The sequence below is a fragment of the Lithobates pipiens genome, unplaced genomic scaffold (assembly GCF_037356315.1).
Source record: "Lithobates pipiens isolate NorthernLeopardFrog02 unplaced genomic scaffold, aLitPip1_a1.2 Scaffold_13, whole genome shotgun sequence".
NCBI classification, from domain to species: Eukaryota; Metazoa; Chordata; class Amphibia; order Anura; family Ranidae; genus Lithobates; species Lithobates pipiens.
Window position 1 is genome coordinate 242,864,146 of NW_027507718.1, and position 26,950 is coordinate 242,891,095.

The window sequence follows — 26,950 nt, forward strand, 5'->3', positions numbered from 1 at the left end:
CAAAATTAGTAGCATTGCAATACCCTGTGGTTTACACATTACCATGGATTGTGACAACGTGCAGCACTGTTTGTGTTTTAACACGTATTTCCCCAATGCATGAATGTGAGTAGGCTCTTATTCATATCCTTATTTAATTTATATCTGTGTACATCTTTTTCTCTCTTTCTTAAAATGTTGTGTCTGTTTTAATACAAGACAGTATTTTGCTTGGTCTAGTTGCTGCAGATTGGCATTGCATGCTGTTATTAAGTCTGTGATCTACCAGAACACCCAGACCTTTCTCCGTCATTGATTTGCCCAATTTAACTTCCTTTGGACTGTAGGATTTGAAAATAAATTACAATAATTTTAGTGAGTAGACTGAAGGGTTTTTTTTTTTACACTTGCATGGAGTTCTGCTTTATGCTACTGTGGGTGTTTCCTACTTTCTCTCTGAGAATGGAAAACCACCTAAATTAGCATGGCTATTTTTATATCAACAAAATTAAAAACAGATGGAGTAGACCCAGACCTAAAAAAAAAAAAAAATCCTGGTTGGTATTAACCAATTAATAGTCTTTTCTAGAACCATCTTTCTTTCTGTACTGTGTCATCCAGCTGTAGTGAAAATAGGCAAATTATATCCCCAATACATATATCGCATAATACTACAAAATACATAAGCTGCTATTACAAACAGATGGTAAATAGTCATGGGTCATATAAACAGCTCCACACTGTGCTCCTTATTTAATCAAAGACAGCCATGATTCATTAGTAGTGGCTCCTCTACAATTTATAATTAGAAACATGTTTTATGTCTTCTAGGATCAGTGTTCCTCATACCATCCAATGCCTCTCTGCAATTGCCTCTATGTCATAGCACTTTGAGGCCTCATTTAGACTTACAGTTGGAGAGGAGACAAAAATGCTTGGTTCAGCCGCATTTTCTACTCCCATCAACTGTGCCCCCTTAAGCTGCAACGGGCAGTATGCTGCTATAGGATGGGGATGTTTACATTCTGTAACCACCATGCTTCACTTCGCACCCGAAGCAAAGTTGACCCAACATGTGTTGATATAACATAATGCTATACATTCAAGTCAATGGGGAATCGCCGCAAATGCCCAGCTTTACTCCTTGCATTGCACGCAGTTGCAGCGCATTTGTCATCAAAAAGGGGGTTAAAAAAGGCGATGAAGAGGCATCACATTGCTTCCTTGTTGCCTGTCAGTAGCCTCTCGAGCACAATCCGAATGCTGATCGGGTTTCAGAGGCAAAGGAGATTTAGATGCATGTCCAAATATACCCCGAGAGCTGGTACTGGGCCTTGTTCACACAGGTCTTTAGGTTGTATATGGGCAGCATGTACACCAAGCTTACCAAAGCTTTTGTTAAGCTTTTCCAAAGTATTTTCATAGCTTTCAGGATGTTTTGAGGAGCTTTCTTGAAACTTTTAAAGCATTCAGCTTCAGTTTGGGAATGTTGAACACAGATCTTAAAGTGGACCTTTCCCCCTTTCAGTAAAATTCTCAGATCACAGAAAAAAAAAGGTTAAGTATATTGTCATACAGTGCATGTGCAAGGTGAGGAGCATTCCATAATGCACCTCATCTTACACATGCACCGTACGACAATACTTGAAATAAAAAACGTTGTCTCAAAGGTACCTAAGGTAAGGTTTTTGTCCTTCAATAGACTCATGTAATGTTGTTTGGCATGTGCCACATCTCATGCATGTCGTGTGCCTCATCTCATGCATGTGCCATTCGAAATTACACTCAAGATAAAGTGCTAATGGGACCAATGGGCCAGCTGAGAGGAAAGAGAAAAAAGCTGGCCACTGATGACATTATTTTTCAAAATGGCAGTAGAGGAGCAGGCAGAGCCAGAACATATTCAATGTGACAAGATATGGAATACTGGTAATTGCCCTTGATTACCAATATACTTAGCGTTTGGTTTTAAAAGAGTTGGGGTGGGGAGTATGCTTTATTTTGTACTGTTGATCGATTTAGACAAGCTGATACCAGACTATGGTAAGTTTCAATACTGCTTGAACTTGTTGGAAGCCTGTTAAAGTCTTCTAGCTTTTTTAGGCAATGGTCAGCACTCCAATTAAGTGTTTAGCAGAGGTAAAAAATACTTTAAAAACTGCCAAGAACTTTTCAAATGCTTTGTAAAGCTTGCTTGCGCTACTGGCCAGTAGGACTATCAAGAGTCTGCTGGCATTGGATCCTATTGGATTACTCAGTTGGGGAATAACAAACTTAGGTGGTCAAAGGCCTATCATGACAGAAGTCCCGATTGCCCAACTGAAGGCCAGTTGAGACAACTATGCAAGCACTAGGATTTACATGATTGGTTCACGAACGGGCCAACAGAACCATAAACAGATTTTGATCCTAGATGATGCATGAACAAAGATATAGTAGCTATACCCTTCAGGCAGAAAGGAAGAAAACATTGGCAATTTTATTACTGTGATAATATTGAGAAATACATTACCTGTAATTGTTTCACTTACACCTTATTTAGCATGCATGCACTTAACATAAAAAAAAAAATATCTGATGATAGGCATTGCCTTTCATTATAAAAAGCCAAGCTACGGACCCTGTCCTAGTTAAGCTTTCAGCAGTTGGCCAGTATCCCTTTTACACATCAAGCAGTGATGTGTGAGCAGAAAATGACTTGATTGATAATGGACCAAACAAGGCTTTCATGAGTCACATTAACACCTTTGTATACATGTTTTTAATTCACAGTTCACTGTTTTTGGAAAGTTTGTCCTTTGAAATTGTTTGACTTTTTATATTTAACCATAATTATGGGATAATCTAGATACTTTTTCCTGCAGAGATCGGAGTACCTGAATGGGCTCATTATTATTCCATATGTCATACTTTCTCACTTTTTCACGTTCATATTTATGTTTGATTTGACCTGGTATAACCTCTTAGAGTCAAATGAGGTTTTCTGATATGCGAGGATTTCAAACTTTTACCAGGTGCAAAAATTAGAATGAAAGAAGAACTGTTGTCTGCAATAATAATAAAAAAAATTGCTGCAGCAATTAATTATAAGTGCAACTGCTGTATGTACTGTTTTCTTAGGTCAAATATATCTTAAAGCCCATTCACTGTGTGCTGCATCACTTATTCTGTTTCAATAAATTTTTATTGAGGGTTTATAATGTCATTAAAGTAGAATTTTTTAAAATTTTATATATATATATATATATATATATATACCATATATATATATATATATATATATATATATATACAACCGTAAATCGTCTCACAGACTGTATAGCTCAGATATGTATGTAGCATTAAAACATACACGTACATAGCTTTTCCTAGTAGTGGTTGAGCTTGACAAAGACTTTCTTCAGTACTCAAGAGTGAGGAGCATGTGCCGGAAAGTGGTAATATGGTGGAATATACTGTAACGTTGCATTCAGCCCTGCTTGTTTCCTAGGTGATGGGTTAATTGTTAAGCATATGACCATAAGTAATGAACAGCTAGCCAGAAGAATAGTCAAGATGGAAAAAAGGAGTAGCAAATAAAATGTAGATGGGAAGTCATTGGTATAGGTGTCAGGCTAAGAAGTGGGGATAAATCCAAGGGGTAAATGTCTGCCAGAAAGCAGTATCATGGGGCCCAATCATTTACTTCAAAGGGCTAATAGTGACCAATCAACATCTTTAGGGATGTAGTGTTCTACCCATGGGATCCAATTATAACTAATAAAGCTTTTGTTTAAAACTGACATTGGATACTAACAACTGAAGGACTGTTTATGAAAATTAATTAAAGTGTGTATAAAAATCCACGTACAAAATCCACATACAAAAAATATAATATATTACAATGTACCAGTCCTTAGATATAGTGGCTTCATTTGTTTAATCCAGGCTTTTCCCCATTATTCTCACCTGGTGATCCAGCCAATAATACACTGTGAGCTCATTCGCGTGGGCAGCCGTCCTTACCATCCTTCTGGATTGGATTGCTTTTTGGAGGTGTTTTCCAGGCGTTCAGGGATTGATACTGCTGCTTCCTGATTGACATTTTTTGCATTTTTTTCCAACCAAAAGAGGATTTTGCAGTGAAATACTACACTGCCACCACAAATCAAGTTTTTGGCTTGTGGTTGCGGTGCGGTCTTATTGCTTCAATGGGCAAGTTTGTCAGGCAGTGCCCCCCTAAGCATCATGGCCATGGCAATGTATACTCACCCGAGTGGTCACTATTTTTTAGTAGGTTGGAGATTGGGGGTGGTAAAAACTGCCACCCTTGTGGAGCTGATCTTTCTGTTGTAGCATGACAATTTTTCATCATTGTAACGATAGTATTTTAGCACTACAGTCCACTTCCCTCTCCTCCACTCAATAACATGAGGTGTTCTGTAGTCCAGACAGAAAGCCGAAAACAGTAGTATCAGATAATACTCAGCACACACATCATTTATAGCTATCAGCTTACAACATTTGGAATATGGAACAGATATTGCATAATGCATTTAATGGTATATTTGTCATACCATATAAAGTAGCAAATAACAGAGTTTGCATACATTTTCATGTTTAATGAAATTTGCTCACTGAAATTTGTGACTAGTCCCTTTTTGGCTTGGGTTGAAGGATGGTAAGTTGTGTAATGTTTTTAACACCCCTCTTAAGCTGCAAAGGCTGCCAGATAAGGCTGTACACATGCCATGATTCTAATGCTTTGGTGTGCAGTGTGGCAAAAATGATCCTCATTGTCGCAATTGCCAAACGGCGCCACCATCGAACCTAATCCATTCAAGTGAATGGGGCCACGCCACAACAGTGAGCCACGCGCTAGGCTCTAGGTTGCAGATCAATTTTGCCATTCAAAAATCCCATTCGGCTGTCAACAAAAAAACAAGCTGCATTCAGAAGGCAGCAGTATCACATCCTGAATGCATGTCAGCTGTGCCTGCACCATTTCCTTGAAAGCGATCCACCGTGAATTGCTCTTCAGACAATGCAGATGTAAATGAATCTTTCCTCCTATGGTTCTCTTGCTGAGTTTGCCCACAAATGTCCACAGATGACCAGAAGAGAGAAAAGTAAATGATCACAATTTGTACATTTTGAGGCTTGGACCAGATTCCCTGCTGTCTTGGCCAATGAGTGTCATTATGATAATAACAGCCCTAAACAATAATAATTTTTGTTCAGATGGTTTATATGTAGTAGTGGTAGCTAATAATTTTCATTTAGTATACTTTTTAATGATAACGCATTTAAATAACAAAAAAATAAAAATGAATGTTCCTCTTTTTCTTTCAGATGTAGGCAGGATACTAGGAGAGTATGAACTGATAACACCAATAAGTACGAACGCAGAGGGACACCATGTTTCCAATGTTGTGTCCATAAGTCAGAAAAGGAGGTTAAAGAGAGACACATCACATAGCCGTCAACCTCTCTACTTCAATGTTACAGCATTTGGAAGAGAATTTCACCTTAAATTAAAGCCAAACACTCGACTTATTGCTCCGGGGGCTGTTGTGGAGTGGCATGATGATGACCCTGTGGACGGTGAAAACAGAAGCTATATTGGAAATACAACCTATGCTGTAAATAACACAGAGGAAATCTGGAAAAGAGAGCCACTGTGGACTAATTGTGCTTATGTCGGAGAAATAACAGATATTCCTGGAGCATCTGTTGCATTGAGCAACTGCGATGGTCTGGTAAGATTAGCTTTTCAATTTTCTCTACATTATTTGCTTTGATCATATGCATTTATATGCCATATAATGGAAATCTACATAGATGATAAATAGGTGCCACAAGGGAATCAATTTTTTTATGGTGATTTATTTATGTGTAGGAATGGTTATCATTATAATGCTATAAACAGTAAATGCCTGATTGGAAAAAATAGGTTCATTCTTGACACATAATCAGGATTGGAGTAATGCGAAAATATATTGATATGCTTATTGACATCAAACTGATTTCTTTTATGCGTATGTTGCCTTTAAATGTTAATACTAATTCTTATGTTAATGTAAATGTTAATACAAATTCTTAGATTATTTTGAGCTTTGGTTGCACTTATTTGGTCATGAATTGCAATAAGAAAAGCCTTAAACACTATTTATTTGCAAAGGAAGATTTGATAACTTTAGAGAGTCTTTGAGCAATCCTTGACTGCCTTGTGTCAATTAGCACGGAAGGATTGTTAGTCACTGCAGACCACTTAAAGATATATCTGTGCGTGTGAACTAAATGTAATAATGATCAATGATTATTTTGAATTGATCATTTATTTTTGACTGGTTGTAACTTCAATTGTTGTTTACTAATGATCCTAAATACAGATCCAATTCATGTGCATCATTTTAAATGGCACTTCAATGCACTAAAGCAATGTACCTGTGTTGCAGCATGCTTCAACACATGGTAATACACTACCAAACCAAGGTCAGGTGAGGCTTTCTGTACTGGAGTACATTGGCAGCCCATTCAAAATGAATTGGTTGCCTTAAAGCAGAACTAAGAACTGCCTATTTCTAACCATACAAGGTGGTAAGGGGGAGAGTATAAATACACATGTGTTTCTTTATGGGATAGCATCCACATTAAACATGTGAAAAAAAGAGTAACGTGGCTTATAGCATCGAAGAGGTATACAATGCATACATATTTTTAAAAATACTTTTATGAATAGACATGCACAAAACACCAATAGGTTAAAAACATCTAAAGTCCAGATTACATATCTCATCAAATTGCTTGACCAAAAATACATCAAATCAATTGTTTGTCAAGTATACAGTTCCATTTTATGGGAAACGTCACCTTGTTTCAAAGAATATATCCACTTCTTCGGGGCCAACGTATATGGTGTGCATAATATTTAATAATCTCGAATTTAGTAGTAGTCTTTGCTGATCTACAATAACGGCAATCAATAGTAAATCAAACACACCAGACACAGATAAGTGATAACTCATATAAACCAAATATGAAGTCCAATATAAACCATGCCTTGGGGTTTATTTACTAAAGGCAAATCCACTTTGCACTGCAAGCTTACTGCAAGTGTACTTGGAAGTGCAGTCGCTGTAGATCTGAGGGGGACATGCAAGGAAAAAAAAACAGCATTTTTGCTTGTACATGATTGGATGATAAAATCAGCAGAGCTTCCCCTCTTTTCAGATCTTCCCCTCAGATCTAAAGCGACTGCACTTCCACATGCACGTAGTGCAAAGTGGATTTGCCTTTAGTAAATCAACCCCCTTATGTATTATATTCACAGATTACATCATACAAAAAAGGTGATTGTCCTCTATGAAAACAAAAAGCTGATAAACTTATACTAATGCGTACATTTTTGATTGTATCCGAGGCAAATTACTCGTACACATGATTGGATTTTCCAACAACAAATGTTGGATGTGAACTTGTTGGCTGAAATTCCGACCGCGCGTATGCTCCATCGAACATGTGCTGCCAGACTTTCCGCCAACAAATTTTGGCTAGCAGGTTCTCAAATTTTCCGTCAACAAAACTTTGATGTCGGAATTTACGATCGTGTGTACACAAGTCCGATGCACAAAAGTTCACACATGCTCAGAATCAAGCAGAAGGAGCCGCACTGGCTATTGAACTTCCTTTTTCTCGGCTCGTCATAAGTCTTGTACGTCACCATGTTCCCACGTTTGTGATTGTTGGCCAACATTTCTGGGACCGTGTGTATGCAAGACAAGTTGGAGCCAACATCCTTCGAACAAAAACCACGGTTTTGTTGTCGGAATGTCCGATCATGTGTATGGGGCAAAAGAGATAGAGCCCAACAGAGAGTAAGTAAAAAGAGGGGCAACCAAAATGGATAAAAAACATATTGCCAAAATGGAAATAAAGAATATATCCAGGAATGGCTTTTTTGTACATAGCCATATGGGTCCAGCTTGGACCACTGCCTGGCCGATCCACCGTGAAAGCTGGCAATCATTGAAGTAGACACTAGAAAATTTGTATTTTGTACCTGATTAGCTATTGTTATTGTTTATATTGCATTGTTTTAATGCTCTCGGCCAGCACTTCCGGCCAATTCACTATAACTAATAGGCTCCTCGTACGATCTACAGCTTGAAAAAAGAGTGCGCATGCTCTGACGTAGCATGACACATGCTCAGAAATGCGTTGCAAAGCATCTTGGGATCTGTGACCTTTCTACTATTCTAGCCACTCTGCATTCCGCCTGGACCCAATGGTCCCTCCAGCGTCCTGGCTCCAGCTCCCAGCAGGTCTCCATTATGCCGCTGCAGCACTCCAGAAAACAGACTGACACAGCACTCAGCATCCACCATTCCAGATGAGCCTATTTATGATCTTTATCCTGTGAGAAGTCCATTATGGGGCAAAATAAAGCGCAACTCGATCTGCTACACTTATTGGCGCTTTTCTCTTTTTTCTCTTGTCTCCTATATTTACAAAGTTAGCTACGCTCTTGAACTAAGCTGGGCCAAGTGTATGGACTTTCTATTGACTAGTTTGGACTTGTTTGCCTTGTGTTTCTATGTCACTGCGCCTATTACCCACTCCTTGTAATTGAAGTAGACACTGGTACTTCAGTAATCTTCACTGGCTTGCAGGTCCTAAGTCAAACGACTGCACTCCTGGTTACTGGAAACAGGAGGTCTGCTGCTCGGCACGGGCACCATTCAGAGAATGTTTTGCACAGAGTTCTCTGATTTGATGAAACAGAGAGGTGAGATGGTTACATTATGCTATTCATCTTATCCAATCAGAGAAGCCCCCTGCATTTATTCAGAAAATGCAAAGCATTCTCTGAATGGCGCCCATGCTGTGTGGCCGACCTCCTGTGTTCACAACTGGTCGCAGCTGGCCGCTCAATACATGACCCAGAAGCAAGTGGAGATCGTTGAAGTAGTTGTGTCAATTTCAGTGATATCCAGCTACCAGGGGCATTGGCCAGATATGGTAAATACGTAGTTACATTGGTCCATGCTGGACTAATGTTACTATGTATAATATAGCCATGCCTTGAATTTTTTACCTTCTTCTAGAATTAGCATCTGTGGCTATCTTGATTGGCTAACCTGTGATGGTGTCACTCCATGATGGTTTCTCTCCATGCATGCCACGATTGATCAGACTATCTGACGGACTTAGTCCGGCGGACAATCCACCGGACTTTGCAGCTGAGGTCCTCCGGACTTTCCGAACAAGCGACTTGCTCACACACGCCCACACATGACCGGGCTTTTCTAGCGGACAATCCACCGGACTTTTGGCGGAGGTCCGCCGGACTTTCCAAATGAACGGACTTGCCCACACAGAGAACGTGACTCCATGTAGACGGGACTAGCAAAGGAAGTCAATGTTGCCGCCTCCATCAGCATGATTGACACCTCGTGAGCCCCGCCGCTTGGTATGGATTTAAAGGGGAACCCCTATCCCGAATAACCAGGGGGGTCCCCCCAAAGTCCATACCAGACCCTTATCCAAGCACGCAGCCTAGCCGGTAATGAAAGGGGGTGGGGACAAGCTAGCCATACCAGGCCGCATGCCCTCAATATGGGGGGGTGCTTTGGGGAAGGGGGGGCCCTGCGGCCCCCCACTGCAAAGCACCTTGTCCCCATGTTGATGAGGATAAGGGCCTCTTCCCGACAACCCTGGCCATTGGTTATCGGGGTCTGCGGGTGGGGGGCTTATCGGAATCTGGGAGCCCCCTTTAATAAGGGGGCCCCCGGATTCCGGCCCCCCACCCTATGTGAATGAGTATGGGGTACAATGTACCCCTATACATTCATCTGGGGGAAAAACATGTACATAAAAAACACACAACACAGGTTTTTAAAGTAGTTTATTAGTCAGCTCTGGGGGTCTTCTTCCAACTTCGGGGTTCTTCTCTCCGGGCTCCTCCACTATATTCTGCTCTTTTACCACTCTTTTACTAGCGGAGGAGCCCGGCTTTCTGCTACGTCGTCGCCACCGCCCGGGGGTCTTCATCCAACTTTGGAGGTCTTCTTCCGACTTTGGGGGTCTTGTCCCGCTCTTCAGTTCTTCTGTCAGGCCTCCGCTATCTTCTTCCAGCTCTTTTACTAGTGTTGGCCCGGTCTTGTCTCTCTCACAGCCGCCGGTGATCGCCTTTTTTTTTTCCTCCTCACACTATTAGCCGATTACCGGCTCTGCTTATATCACATGATCAGCTGTCATTGGCTGACAGCTGATCATGTGGTAAGCGGTCAGGAATCGACCCCTTACTACGATCTGTGATCAGGCAAGTGAGCGTGCCCTGCAGGGGGCGCACAGGCCGCAAGCATGGGAGGACATCCAGGAACACTCCCCCGGAAAATTAAGCCCGTGCTGTAGCCATGTTTCAGATTTAGCGCGGATGGCAAGTGGTTAGGTAAAAGCTTATTGTTGTGGTAAATGCACAGGAATATGTGTGCGCACAGTTTAAAAAGTCTCACCTTACTGAAACTAATGAAGCAAGCAGCAGATATTCAAATCTGTTAAGTATAAAAATGAATTTATATATCTATTGTGTTTTTTTGTTTAATGAAAACCTTGTGCTGAAAACGCAAATAATGAGTAGAGACTGTTCATTGAGCACATTTGTGGTTACCCATTCAATTGCATATGCTGTGAAATGCATCAGGACTTCTTACATTTTCTAGCAGCAAGAGGTCAGATTTAGTAAAATGGGCCCACTGTGTATTGAGAAATCATTGGCCAATGGATCGCATAGAATCTGGCTTTGCTAAAGACTGTTTGCATGCTGCCTTATTTGGCAGATAGAAAGAATTATGTACGGTACTGGAAATATTCTAATAGTTTGGTAATGGTCCAGAATACAGACATATATACGCTGAGTGTATAAAGGCAGTGATTTAGAAGAGCTGTAAATAACATGGAGGCCCTGCTAGCCTGTCCAGCAAAGAATTACCGGCTATGGAATGCATGTACTTTCTACAGCAGATATACACGTTAATAGTCTGGAATAACCTGGGTCTTTATTTTATTAACCATCTCCACCCAAAAACTGAAACACTGCTATCTGCTTTTCCTGTGCCTATTTAATAACTGCTGGTATGTTATTTTTGGTTAACCATCTGTAGACTTGTACACATTACAATTCTTTATTATCTCCCTTGTCTTACCCAAAATTATGGCCTGTTAACTTTAGTGCCCTCTTGCTAGTCTGTTTCTGAAGTAAGAATTTTGCCCTGGTAACCAGCCAACCTTTATTACCTCCTGATTGCTAATTGAAATCCACCCACACCACCCCTATCAGTATAAATATAAGCTTCTTTTGGGGGAAGCATTTGCAGGGGGCACATTTTCAACCAGGGCTCTTTCTCAAAGTGGAGCTATTTGTATAAGTGGGAGCACTTCTGACTTCTCCTTTTAACATGCACTCTCTACCACTCCTTTTGACAGCTCTTTCCTCTATCCTTAAACTATCTCTCCTTCACCCCCCTTCTCCCCCCACAGCATATATATATATATATATATCACCCTCACTTCTGTCCTCTCCTTATGACTGCACCCACCAACTACTGCTAATTCTAAATCCACATAAAAATCTCCCTCACCCTCCTAATTGTCCTAACCTCTGGAGCTATATCCCCAAATCCTGGGCCTCCGTCATTTAACTGTACCCCATGCAACCATCACCCTTCACCCTCTGACAGCAGCTGCAATCAATACAATTTAGTTCCCATTTCTATTCTTACCAAGACCAGACTCCCTTTCTCTTGTGCCCTTTGGAACTCCCACTCTGTCTGCAACAAACTCACCTCTCTTTAACCTACTCGACATTACCGAAACCTGGCTCCACAAATCCGACACTGTGTCTTCTGCTGCCCTATCCCACGTGGTCTTCTCTGGACTCACTCCCCCAGATCCAGTGGACATAAGGGAGGAGGTGTTGGAATCTTTCTAGCCCCACATAACACCTTTCAGGTACTTCAGTCACCTCCCTCTCTGTCACTCTCCTCTTTTGAAGCACACTGCATTTGTCTTTTCACTCCAATTTCTCTAAGGATAGCTGTGATCTACAGGCCCGCTGGACCAGTATCAACCTTTCTTGATGACTTCTCTGCCTGGCTACCCTACTTTCTTTCTTCTGAAATCCCCACAATCATTCTCTGGGACTTCAACATCCCTATTAATATTAACACTCCTGCCACTTCTAAACTTCTCAGCCTAACTTCCTCCTTTGACCTGAAGCAGTAGATACATGCTCCTACTCACTCCGAAGGCAATGCCCTTGACCTCGTTTTCTCTCACCTTTGCACTCCATGCAACCTCTCTAACTATCCATTCTCTCTCTCTGATCACCACCTTATTAGTTTCACTCTCTCCCTCCCTCCACCTCCTCTCCCTCCAACTGCCTAAGTTACCTGCAGAAACCTACCTCATCTTAACCCTTCTCTTCTCTACTTTGCTATTGACAACCTCTAAAAAATCTCACCAACCTAGCCACTTCTGTCTATAATGATTCACTTCTAGCCTCACTTCTAGCCTCATTTTTTGATCATTTGTAGTACATTTTCTTGCAGTCAAGAAATGAAAAGCAATTGGACTGGTTGGAAAATATTAAACCATTTTGAATTAGGAGGTAGAATGTAGAACATGGAATTATACTTTGTTGTGCTCAGATCAGTTAGGGCTCATTTAAAAAGTTGTTTTTCCTGTTTTTGATTTTTAAAATGCATGTCGAATGCAGGTAAACAGAATTCCATTGATGTCAATGGAGTAGTGTAGATGACAGGGGCTCCTTTTGACCTGCTTTGTTTTTTAGGGGGCATTTTTGGCATGAAAGCTCCTATTAAGGTGCATTTGGATTGCAGGCAAAGCAAAACCTTATCTTGCCAAACATTGCATGTTGCATTCCAATGCATGTGTTTAACTGCTTCTCGACCGCCTCACACTGATATACATTGGCAGAAGGGCACGTACAGGCAGAAGCACGTACTGTACCTGTACATTGCCCTTTAAGAAGCGGCGGGGGCACGTAACCGCGGGAAGCTCCGTGAGTCCGGTCGTGGGTCCCGCGGCCTCACAGAGAAGAAGAATGGGGAGATGCTAAAGTAAGCAAGCATCTCCCTGTTCCCTAGCAACAGTGACACTGATCTCTGCTCCCTGTGATTGGAGCAGAGATCAGTGATGTGTAAATCACAGCCACGCCCCCCCCACAGTTAGCAACACACCCCTAGGACACACCTAACCCCTACACTGCCACCTAGTGGTTAATCCCTTCAATGCCAGTGTCATTTACACAGGAATCAGTGCATTTGTAAAGCACTGATTGCTGTATAAATGACAATGGTCCCAAAAATGTGTCAAAAATGTCTGATGTGTCCGCCATAATGTCGCAGTCATGATAAAAATTGCTGATCACTGCCATTTAAAAAAAATAATCGCTTATTGCTATTTTTTACCAAAAATATGTAGAAGAATATGTATCGGGCTAAACTGAGGAAAAAAATTGTTTGTTTTATATATTTTTGGGGATATTTATTATAGTAAAAAGTAAAAAATAATGTGTTTTTTTCAAAATTGGCGCTCTTTTTTTGTTTATAGCGCAAAAAATTTAAACCGCAGGGGTGATCAAATACCACCAAAAGAAAGCTCTATTTGTGGGAAAAAAAGGATGTCAATATTGTTTGGGAGTCACTTCGCATGACCACGCAATTGTCAGTTAAAGTGACACAGTGCTGAATCGCAAAAAGTGCTCTTGTCAGGAAGGGGGTAAATTATTCTGGGGCTGAAGTAGTTAAGTAGCACTACATTCAAATGAAAACGGTAGCGTTTGACACAAATACATGTCTGCATGAGTCCTTAACCGCTTGCTTACTGGGCACTTAAACCCCCCTCAGTCCCAGACCAATTTTCAGCTTTCAGCGCTGATGCACTTTGAATGACAATTGCGCGGGCATACAACACTGTACCCAAATGAAATTTTTATCATTTTTTTCCCACAAATAGAGCTTTCTTTAGGTGGTATTTAATTACAGCTCGGAGTTTTATTTTTTGCTAAACAAACAAAAAAAGATGCAAAAAAAATAAAAAATAAAATCATGTTTAATAGTTTGTTATAAAATTTTGCAAACGGGTCATTTTTCTCCTTCATTGAAGTGCGCTGATGAGGCGGCACTGATAGGCTGCACTGGTGGGCACTGATGGGCTGCATTGGTGGGCACTGATAGGCTGCACTGGTGGGCACTGATAGGCATAGTTAAGGTGGCACAAATAGGCACAGATAAGGCAGCACCGATGGGCACAGATAAGGCGGCACTGATGGGCAAAGATGGGCACATAAGATGGCACAGATGGGTGGCACAGATGAGTGGCACGGATGGGTGGCACGGATGGGCACTGATAGGTACCACTGATAGATGGGACTGATGGGCACTGATAGGTGGCACTGATAGGTGGCTCTGATAGGTGGCACTGCTGGGCACTGATGGGCGGCACTGCTGGGCACTGGTAGATGACACTGATGGGCACGGATATGTGGCACTGGGGTGCAGCACCTTTGTTAAGGCAGATTGTGGGCACTGCTGGGTGGCACTGTGGGCACTGCTGGGTGGCACTGCTGGGTGGCACTGTGGGCACTGCTGGGTGGCACTGTGGGCACTGCTGGGTGGCACTATGGGCACTGCTGGGTGGCACTGACGGGGGGCACTTACTTTTTTTAATGTGGCACTTGCAGGGGGCAGGTGGGCACTGGCAGGGGGCAGGTGGGCACTAGCAGGGCTGGCCGTGATCGGGACTGATGTCCCGATCACGGCCGCCGGTGATCGGCTTTTTTTTTTCTTGAGGAGAAATAATAGCCGATTACCGGCTCCGTTATATCACATGATCAGCTGTCATTGGCTGACAGCTGATCACGTGATAAGGGGTCGGGATCGACCCCTTGCACGGATCGGTGATCAGGCGAGTCTCGTAGACTCGCCGATCACAGAGCACGCCGCGCAGGCCGCTCGCGCACGGGACGACGTCAATAGACGTAGTCCCGGAAAAGGAGATCCGCGCTGTAGCCGTCATTTGACTATAGCGTGGATCTCAAGTGGTTAAAACATGGAGAAACAAAATAAGGTTAATACAAGTCATAACTTGATTTGCAATTACAATAAAAATTCTCATTGATATGATAAAAAAGGGAAACCCATGGTCAGCAAGGCAAATGAATAAAATACCAATTCAGTAAAAAAAAACATGAATGGCATATCGCTGTTAGCATCTTTCACTGTGATGTCATTTGCTGTGTCCTAAATATTATTTGAATAAAGCATAGTTTTAGCATTGGAGTGCGGCCCTCCAGAGTTCTGTCATTATCCACATTAATGGCATATCGAAGTGTGTACAAATGCATGATGTCTGGTATCATGTTTCATAGTGTGAATATGAATATTTTTGCTCTTGTGACCTAGAGTCAGGTTTTAGCAGGCTTTTGCCCGCTATCAGCTGACGTCATAGAGTCACTTTAGGCTTTGAATAGATACCAACTATATTGTTGGGATCCACCCAATTGCCTAATTAATGGCTGTCTCTGGCTCTCAGCACGTGGCTGAGAGCTGAAGCCAGCTGCGTCTATCCCCTCTTCAGCTTGATGCTCCAATGAGGGCTGGATAGGTAGAGCTGAGAAATGAGCAATTGAAAGTCATGTTTTGCTCAGTTTTTGAGTGCTAAATATGTAGATTGTTCATAGATTTAACAGTCCTTTGCCTCTCATGATAGAGTCTATATAATGTACTGATTTACTGCATGTTTGCAAAACTATATATATATATATATATATATATACCGTATGTACTGTATATTTACTATTTTTCAAGAAGTAGTTTCAAAATAAAAGATACTGCATATACAGTATATCTACTGTATATTTCAAATTTTTCAAAAACTGGTTGCATTATAAAAGGAAAAGCCTTAATGTTTTTTACGATGAACAACTTTTCCATGTTTTATAAACCAATCCATTGGCCAAACTATCATTTTTATTTTTACACTATTTTCAGTATAGGGTTCATTTACATTTCCTCATTATTCTGCAAAAATACACTGAATCATATTCTTTGCTGTGCTAGTTTCAGCTTCTTAAGCAATGATCCCTTAACATTTTTCCATACTTTTCTAAGTGAAAGTTACTTTTTCCGCTGAAGCTGTCCATTTTTCATAAGTACAGAGAGCTGGCTGGCCCCTAAGATTGCAAAAATATTATACTTGAAAATGTTAAAGTGTGATCAGTGTTTTTTCCACCGGAGTCAAACATGAGTCCTTTAAATCACAAAAATGACACTGTTTGGCTGAAATGTTTCAGGATAAATTCAGATTGAGGTCACTGCCAGGTATACTGAAAGACACTTTGGCCTGCAACTCTATGCCACACTAAACAGTATTTCTGCAGAACAGCAGGAATGGGTGGGTATTTACAGTGGTAACTCAGTGGTCTACCAGGGTAAACATTTTGAAATCCCAGATACACACTGCTTGCAAGCCGCATGTGCTACAAATACTAAGTCAATCAGTTGTGCAGAGCAAAAACAACAGCAACTATTTTGTGTTCATGTAGTTACAGTAGAAACTCCCTTTCCCAAGAGACCACATCTAAAAACATATTGGAAGCTGACCTTTGTCAATGGACCGCTTAAAGAACACTTTAATGGAAAGCTTACTCGCTTTCTGTAGCTAATGAAAGTCAATGCTATTTGAATGTCTGACTCAATTTGCTTTGGATTTATGCTGGCCTATATATAATTATAAGTGATGTCTCCAAAAATTAAATTTATACCTCTATGGACACATTGATGAAATTAACTGGTAATCTGGGTAACTCTTCATCTTTGGTAGTCTGTTCCCTTGTATATCAGACCCAATTTCACCTTCTGAAACATAAATGCTCTGTAAAGAAGCTTTGGTAAATACTCTGTGTTGCCAGATCAGGGGCTCTGAGCTATAACCGTTCACTGGACCATGGTGTATGTAAAAATATATTTATATTACTCTTCCATACCCCTATTCACTCTTAAACTTGTTTAAGTTTTTATAGGAACCACTTACCCTCTTTGTGTCAGTCCTTATTTCCTATGCAACTACTATGATTTTAATACTTCTTTTATCATCTATGTTTAGTAATAAGAGAGGGCAACTATTGTGAAATCAAGATCTGATACAGTAAGAATTATTTGGTTGTATATTTTGTAAGAATACATTTGTGGGCATATAAAGACTCACCCTACACTCTTAGTTAGGAATAAGTGAAATTGGGCCTACCCTGCATTAACTATATCTGGTCTCTCACAGTACACAGAACATGGAAATGACATTATTTTAGTAAATGTAAACTGCTAAATACCTTTTTCACATCAGCCGTTAGAGCAGTCTTGTGACTTCTATCAGTGTCCAGTCAAGCACTGGTTAAAGCTTGTAGGAGGAGTTTTATGACTAACCTATGAGACTGCAGGACCCTGACCCTCTGTCTGGAGAGTGCTGATTGGCCCTGTGCTGATCACATGCATCCTCCCAAGAACAAAAAAACCTCTCTAGCAATACACACCAAACTGAGCATGTGCAGCCTGACTCCATCGACTCTGTGTTATCGGGAAATTATCAAGGGACAGTGGAAAGAGGGGAGGATCAGAGAAGACAGGATCAAACGGCCTTCTTACACAATGCGGAGGATTAACCCCCTCAGTTCCAGAGGGAGGTTAGCAAGCACGCTTTGCTGCATATACAGACTGATTTTACTGTTGTGGGCTTAGTAGCACTTTAAATTGCTTCTGAAGGGTATACAAGCTACTTTTAACTATTCTGGACCTGTGTAAATAAAAATCCCTCCATAGCCTCATTGTTTTACTTTTTACAGAAAGAAAAATTAAGCAGCAAAATAATAACCAAGTATACAATACAAAATAGGGGAAAAATCATGAATACTAAGAAAACTAAATTAGAAAGTACCCCAAATATACCACAAAGAAACACACTAGAAAAACATCTAAATAAAGAATCACTCCTCTCATCTCTAGCCCTTATATTCACAGTATTGGATGCAGTAGTGGATGCAACAAGTCCACGCAGTTACTTGGCATTGCATTAACCATGTTTTAAACCAGCGGTGGATGTTGCTATTGTCTTTCCTGCAACCACAGTCAGTGTTGAAGGGGAAATCCCTTCCACTGAGCTATTGCATTCTCCTGACAGGAGAGGAACGAGGAACCTTCCCTGCCTGGAGAACACAGTGAATATAGCCGCTGGCAATAATTAAATATAAATACCGGTACGCTGGTTGTACCCAAGTTGTTCAATGGATCAACTTAGATACATTGAACCTGCTCATAGATGGTTCTTATCTCGGGCCGGTCGCTGTTTCAGTTAGGCATTACATTATATTTTCCTGGCTCATGATGGTCACACACAATGAGTTTGCTCCACTCCTTAACCACGAAGAACAAGTGCATCAACCCTGCCACTGCTCATTGTTTTTTCTGTCCCTCCATAGACAGATTATCAGTTTTTTTCATCTTTACCTGTCATTTTCCTTCAGGCCAGGTTGAGTCTCTATATTTTGTTTCTATGTATTCACCTCCTGTGGCTCCTATTCATGTCCCCCCTCTCCCTTAGCTCTTTCTGTGATAAATTTCCTCAGCAGTGAGGGATTATGTTCTTGCCAAGGTGGCGGCCAAGCTGCTTGTGTTGAGTGCACACACGTGCTAAGAGACAGGCCGTGGTGGTGGGCTTGAACTTTTCCCGGCAGAGGCATTTACATTTAACATAATGGCAGTGCCTGCCCCTACGCTGCCTGGAAAGTTTCACTGCAATTTAGGTATGCCAGCTTTTAACTTACCCTACTGGCTGCCTCTTTACTGCTGCTTTTACCTTAGCATCCTCTTCTGCTTCTCTCTTGCATCTGAACTCTCGGTGAGTGGCTTTACCTTATCTGCTTATAACTTTCTTTCTGTATACACTTTGTTTTACCTGTATTCTTTTTTCTTCTTTGTCATTATGATGGACAGTGTCGCCAAAAAAAAAACCACTGTCTCCTCTAAAAGGTAATGATGAATAAGTAAAAAGAAAAAAAAGAAACCCAGAATGTGAGGTTGGGACTTATTTCATAACAATGTTATGATTTTCCAGCCGTCCTGCAAAGATCAACACTCACTCAGTTGCACCTTTGTAGACAAACACCAGTGGGCCTTGAACGCAGAGGTATATTAGCATAATGCAGAGCCATTCCAGAAAACTCATAGTGCAGAGCTCCATAGGTTAGTAAAAATTCCCAGAGGCACACCAGTTGGATGCTCTGACTTATCCCTGGACATTCTTCCTAGGATATGCTTTTCCTCTACTATGTACCCCTGTACCCCTTGCTCATTCACCTAATGGGGGAGGGGGTAGATATCTTGGGGCCCCTTAATCTAAAGTCTAATAAGTTCTCTCTTCCACAGACCCCCATATCCGTTTGGGGAACAGGCAGTGGGGAAGAAGTCCTTGTCGTTATTGACCAAATATGGCAAACATGGCATCTGTTATTAGAAAATCATTGGGCGCAGTGGGTCATTGTGTCAGCAGGTCAACATTGTCAGTTGTCACTCACCATGATTGACATGGATCGGCATCACTGGATCATGTGATTGACAATTAATTTACATCAAAGGACATGTTTTAATTTCTTTTTCTAGTTATGGATTTTTGTTTTTGCAGTAAGGGTGTTTTTATTTTAAATGAGTGAGTAACAAAGCCATTGATGGGGAAAATAACCTTGACCCCACATATCCATTCACCTGGTGGGGCCAGATATCTTGGGGAATATGAGAACAAAGTGCCTTGATAAGGGAGATGGGGGCCTTTTCTTTTCTTCCTAATGTTGAGGGCATGTGGCCAGGTATGGAGGGAGTCACATGCTTGCTGACCCCTTTCACTAGCCAGTCATGCTGCATGTCTGGATATGGGTAATTTATTAATTTAATGGGGAATGCCATACCATTTTTTATCATAATAATAATTAATAATAATTAAAAAAATGGTGGATCATGACAGAGGGAGCAACTATACTCCCTTGCAAGGCACCTTGTCCCCATAGGGTCAAGGGCCTCAACCTCACATTCAGTTTCCCAAAAAGAATGTGTAGCTATGTGGGGGGGGGGGGGGAACGTATCAGAATCTGGAAGCCCCTTTAGAATAAGGGGCCCCAGATAGCCCCACATCCTGTTTCCAAAAAGGAGTGTAGGGTTTTGTGGTCGAGGGAACTTATCAGAATTTGGAAAGCCCTTTTTAGAATAAGGGGGCCCCCAGATATAAAACACCTGGATGAATGAGTTCCATGTTACTCAGTCTAAAAAAAAATCTGATTAATGCATAAAAACACCCCAAGAAGTTCTTTATTCATGATGTAAATCCAACATGAATCACTTCATTCAGCAATGCAGCTCCATGTCAATCACAATGAGTGGCACCCACAGATGTTGACCCACCGCCACATGAACTCGACAAACCCTATGATATTTACCCTCTGCTACTCCCATCACAAATGACAGATCCCCAGTGCCGCTGAAAAATTAACACAGCAGAGAGGATCCATATTTGGTCAATTATGTCACCAAGGATCCCTGATGGCTTGTTTATAAACAAAAGCCAGTGTCTGTCATGTCACTTCAAAATTAAAGATTTCTGGCTACATAAGCTGAAAGTCCAGGCAGGTGGGTGAATTGACCAAATATGGCCAGTTTGTTCACCTTTTCGTTGAACTCATGTTCAACCCGAAGCATATCACTAGCACACAACAATAAACAGTCAATGAATGTTGAAAATGTTTTTATTTTCCATGTGTTTAGAGAAACTGGAGCTGAAGAACAAGAAGTTGGCTTAATATAACCTGAAACCTGTCAATGTAAACTAGGTCCCTCAAGGGAATATGGAACAAGTTCAAACATGCAAAAAGTGCTTGATGATTGACTTTCTTATCTTGGCTTCTCCAGTTCAAAACCATATCCTCAGTTGTCCGACACAAGATGAAAGACATATCACAGTCATGTTGCTGAGTTACAGTTTTGGCAAGAGTTGATGTGGTTTTGCTTTTTATACATGCAAATAGCATCTCTCTTCTTCTTTTAGAAGTCACATCTTGTAAGCTTTTTTTCTGATACAATTTAACTTGGTTAACTAAGTGGTAACAGTTCCCTGACAATCATCCTGGATTTTAACTGGTACAGTACACAGTTTTATTATAACAGTATTTAGAAAGTGAAAGTGTCCCAGCTACTCACATCAGTTACAAAGCTAACTGTTAATTTTTATACTACAGATTACTACTACTTTTACTACTACTACTACTATTACTACTACTACTAGATTGATACTACAGCCCACAACATTCTACTGAAACTGCCCTACTAAAACTCACCAATGACCTACTAACTGCTAAAACCAACGGCCAATACTCCATACTCATACTTTTAGACCTATCTGCTGCCTTTGACACAGTTGACCATCTGCTCCTCCTCAGCAAATTACGCTCCCTTGGCCTCCGCGATTCTTCTTTATCCTGGTTTTCCTCCTACCTATCTCAGCGCACTTTCAGTGTCATTTACAACTCCATCTCTTCCACTCCTTTTCCTCTTTCTGTTGGGGTACCTTCCACTCCTTTTCCTCTTTCTGTCCTTGGGCCCCTCCTACTGTCGCTCTATACCTCTTCCCTGAGCCAGTTGATAACCTCCCATGGTTTCCAATACCACCTCTATATCAGTATGGATGTCACACCACTTCCTCAAACTCAATCTTTCTAAAACTGAGCTTGTTAAATTTCCTCCTTCACGATCACCCCCCCCCCCCCCCCCCCCGTGACTTCACCATTAATATCAACAACACAACCATTGGTCCCTCCACACATGCCAGGGTCCTGGGTGTAATCCTTGACTCTGACCTCTCCTTCAGTCCCCATATCCAATCACTGGCTAAATCCTGCCACCTTCACCCCCGCAACATCTCCAGAATCCAACCTTCCTGACTAATGACACAACAAAGCAACTCATTCACTCCTTGATCATTTCCCGTCTTGGCTATTGCAACTCTTTCCTTAATGGCCTACCCTTAAGCAGGCTATCCCCCTTCAGTCTATTATGAATGCTGCTGCTAGACTAATACACCTCACTAATCGTTCCGTGACTGCTGCCCCTCTCTGCCAATCCCTTCACTGGCTTCTCCTACCCCACCGTGTAAAATTCAAAATACTAACCATAACATACAAAGCCATCCACATCGCCCCCATCTACATCACCAACCTCATCTGCAGATATTGCCCAAATCGTCCCCTCCGCTCCTCCCAGGACCTCCTGCTTTCTAACTCCCTTGTTACCTCCTCTCATGCTCGCCTTCAAGACTTCTCCAGAGCCTCTCCCATCCTCTGGAACTCCCTGCCCCAGTCTGCCCAATCAGCCCCTACCCTGTCCACCTTTAGGAGTTCCCTGAAAATGAATTTATTCAGGGAAGCCTATCCCACACCCACCTAACTGTCCCTGAGCCACCCCCATCAAATCATTCTCTGCAGCTATTACCTTTTGTACCACCACCCCCTCCCTTTGGAATGTAAGCTCTACCAGCAGGGCCCTCCTGTACCTTTTGTATTGTACTGTAATTGTGTTGTCCCCCCTATGCATTGTAATGCTCTGCGTAAACTGTTGGCGATATATAAATCGTGCATAATAATACCGTATATACTCGAGTATAGGCCGACCCGAATATAAGCCGAGGCCCCCAATTTACCCCCAAAAAAACTGGCAAACTTATTGACTCGTGTATAAGCCGAGGGTGAGACATGCCTGTCCATCCCTGTGTGTGTGTCCGTCCATCCCTGTGTGTCCGTCCATCCCTGTGTGTCCGTCCATCCCTGTGTGTCCGTCCATCCATCCCTGTGTGTGTGTGTGTCCATCCATCCATCCATCCCTGTGTGTGTGTGTCTCCATCCATCCATCCATCCATCCCTGTGTGTGTGTGTCTCCATCCATCCATCCATCCATCCCTGTGTGTGTGTGTCTCCATCCATCCATCCATCCATCCCTGTGTGTGTCTCCATCCATGTGTGTGTGTGTGTGTGTGTGTGTGTGTGTGTGTGTGTGTGTGTGTGTGTGTGTGTGTGTGTGTCCAGCCTACCTTTGTCCCGAGCCTCCGTCCCGTGCCTTGCCTCCTTGCCTCCGTCCCGTGCCGTGCCTTGCCTCCTTGCATCCGTCCCGTGTCGTGCCTTGCCTCCTTGCATCCGTCCCGTCCCGTCCCGTGCCGTGCCGTGCCTTGCCTTGCCTCCGTCCCGTGCCCTCTTCGTCGGCGGCCATTGTAAAATTCAAAAGCTGCGCCGCCGCCTTCGCCTGTGATAGGCGGAACCCTGAATTTCCCAGCAGCCTGTGTTCCGCCTATCACAGACGTCGTATCATCCTCGTCCGTAGTACGAGGATGATACGATGTCCGTGATAGGCGGAACACAGGCTGCTGGGAAATTCAGTGTTCCGCCTATCACAGGCGAAGGCGGAGCCGGAGGCGCGGCTTTTGAATAGAATGGCCGCTGTCTGTCTGCTCGACACGCTGATCGAGCGGGCAGACAGCGATGACTCGAGTATAAGCCGAGGGGGGCACTTTCAGCCTCAAAAAAGAGGCTGAAAATCTCGGCTTATACTCGAGTATATACGGTAATAATAATAATAATAATAATGCAGATTAGATAATAACATTAGCAACGACCTAATTTTCATATCCTGATGTTTATTTTCCAAAGACCCAGGGTTTTTTGCACTTCTCAGAGTGGTATGTAAAATGATCACTCTCACAATGTTTTGCATTCCCTCACTTTGGAATTGATTTACTTCAATCAATTATATGCAGACATTTCCCTTCATTCTTTAGATTTCTGTGCATTTCATTTGATAAAATTGACTCGTTTAGTAAATCAGCCCATTTATTATCATAATTTCTTATTGTAAAACTGTATATAAAGTATTTAAAGTGTTACTAAACCTACAACAGTAAAAACATTCTGTATATGTAGTAAAGCATGGTTGTTATAATCACTGTGTTGGGGTTAATCCTCTGCATTGACTCCAGAACAGGTCCGGATAAGACAGAGTTAGTAGAGTCAGGCTGCACATGCTCAGTTTGGTGTGTATTGCTAGAGAGTCACAAGACTGTTATATACTGCTGATGAGAAAAGGTATTTAGCAGTTTATATTTACTAAAATGATTGCATGTTCTGTGTACTGTGGGAGACCTCATATAGTGAGTCCTGGGTTTAGTGACACTTTAACAATAGTTTTAATGATTAGCACCACCGAATTGCCCTTTTCCTGCTTTCTTAGGAGGAGATGAGACACTAAAATACGGAAACTCAGATCCATAACAGATTGAGCTATACTGGCACATGGCCAACATCTGAAAAAAATTCAATGTTTGCAGATTTATTCATTAAAACTCTTTCGGTCTAATTTCAGAAAAGGGAATTCTGATTGGCTGCAATAAGCTTGATATTTGGATTAAAGAAATCATCTTAACAATGATTGTCATTTTACAACTGCACTGGCAGATTATTTTCTCATCATTGTTGATCATATTTCAGTCAACTTCAGCAGCCAGTTTTATCTCATAAGCAGGACCATTAAAGGTAACCTGATTCCAAAACTGCCTTATCGGCACTGAAAGTCAACCTACCGTATATACTCGAGTATAAGCCGAGATTTTCAGCCTCTTTTTTGAGGCTGAAAGTGCCCCCCTCGGCTTATACTCGAGTCATCGCCGTCTGACTGCTCGATCAGCGTATCGAGCAGACAGACGGCGGACATACTACAATTTGAAAGCCGCGCCTCCGCCTCCGCCTCCGCCTGTGATAGGCGGAACACTGAATTTCCCAGCAGCCTGTGTTCCGCCTATCACGGACATCGTCTCATCCTCGTCCGTAGTACGAGGATGAGACGATGTCCGTGATAGGCGGAACACAGGCTGCTGGGAAATTCAGTGTTCCGCCTATCACAGGCGGAGGCGGAGGCGCGGCTTTCGAATTGTAGTATGGCCGCCGAGGCGCCGACGAAGAGCGGCGATCCTGGCAAGGCACGGGACGGGACGGAGGCAAGGCACGGCATGGGACGGGACGGAGGCAAGGCACGACACGGGACGGAGGCAAGGAGGCAAGGCACGGCACGGGACGGAGGCAAGGCACGGGACGGAGGCTCGGGACACAGGTAGGCTGGACACACACACACACACACACACACACACACACACACACACACACACACACACACACACACACAGGGATGGATGGATGGATGGAGACACACACACACAGGGATGGATGGATGGATGGAGACACACACACACAGGGATGGATGGATGGATGGAGACACACACACACACAGGGATGGATGGATGGATGGACACACACACACACAGGGATGGATGGATGGATGGACACACACACACACAGGGATGGACGGACACACAGGGATGGACGGACACACAGGGACGGACACACACACAGGGATGGACGGACACACAGGGACGGACACACACACAGGGATGGACGGACACAGGGACGGACACACACACAGGGATGGACAGGCATGTCTCACCCTCGGCTTATACACGAGTCAATAAGTTTGCCAGTTTTTTTGGGGGTAAATTGGGGGCCTCGGCTTATATTCGGGTCGGCCTATACTCGAGTATATACGGTATATATGGATGATGGGGTTTATTTACTAAAGCTGGAAAGTGCAAGATCAGGCTCACTTCTGTATGCTCTGTTTGTGAATAGACAATTTCTGCAAGAGGCTTACTATTGGGGGCCCTCAACAGGGGGGAGGAGCCAGGACCACCAGTGGGGGACCCATAAAGATGAGGATTGGGGCTGCTCTGTGCGAAAGCATTGCACAGAGCAAGCAAGTATAACAAGCATGTTATACTTGCCCTCAGTCACCTCACTAGCACCCTCCTCTTCCTAAAAAAAGCCAAGCTTACAGACTAGTGCATGTACGGTGACAAACATGGGTCTTGCCGTAAATTTAAATTATTGTTTCATACACACAAAAATGAATTCACTGATGGATTGGCATTATAGCGTAGAATAATGGGGTAGATTTACTAAAACTGGTGCACTCAGAATCCGGTGCAGCTGTACATGGTAGCCAATCAGCTTCTAACCTCAGCTTGTTCAATTAAAGAGTTACTCCACTTTTGTTGAGAATAAAACTCTTGGTAATTTATGTACATTGTAAGGATTAGAACAACCTTTGTTGCAGATTCCTACCTTTTGTTATTCTGAAGTAATCCATGTATGTTACGCTGAGCTTCAGTGATGAGTGGGTCTAATGGGAGTGGTTTCATATTTATCTATCAGGAGTGCACCTACAGAGCTGCTGGGCCTGCATCCCATTAGACGTGTTCTTACTGGGAGTGTCTCACCAAAAATTACATTTTTATTGCAGGGGATGCCTGAAATATGACTTGTATCTTAGGCAGACTAGTAAAATCACACGCAGGAAACTATGTTTATGGGGGTGGTCAGTACACATTCTGTGTATAGAACAACTCCAGGTAGCCATATTGCAATGCTTTCTCTGAAAATTACAGTGGCTGTAGATTCAAAAGGAAAGGTAATTTTAAATAACATTCAAGTACAATATGACATGTGTCGCAATTGTTTGCACTATATTATTTTTTCTTTAGTTGCTATTTTTTTTCCCCATGAAAGTGGTGTTACCCTTTAAGCTTTGACAATAAAACTTGGAAGCTGAATGGTCTCTATGCAGAAGTAAACCTGATTTTGCACTGTCCAGCTTTAGTAAATAAACCGTTGTAAGTCTTGTTTTCACCCCTGTTTATTTACCTTTGTGGGGTGAGTGCAGAGGTGCACTAAAATTGCATTTGATTTTTATCCTACAGTATACCTGTGCTATGTTGTAATCTG

The 26,950-nt window shown here is 42.3% G+C and overlaps 1 protein-coding gene across 2 annotated transcripts in view; it reads left to right on the forward strand.

The window, feature by feature from the left end:
• Window positions 1-26,950, forward strand: part of ADAMTS3 (ADAM metallopeptidase with thrombospondin type 1 motif 3) — a 268,741-nt gene that overhangs the window by 30,872 nt on the left and 210,919 nt on the right. For both annotated transcript variants that reach the window (XM_077476441.1, XM_077476442.1), the window contains exon 3: window positions 5,311-5,717. In XM_077476441.1, coding sequence (XP_077332567.1) covers window positions 5,311-5,717 — 407 coding nt within the window. The remainder of the gene's footprint in view (window positions 1-5,310; window positions 5,718-26,950) is intronic.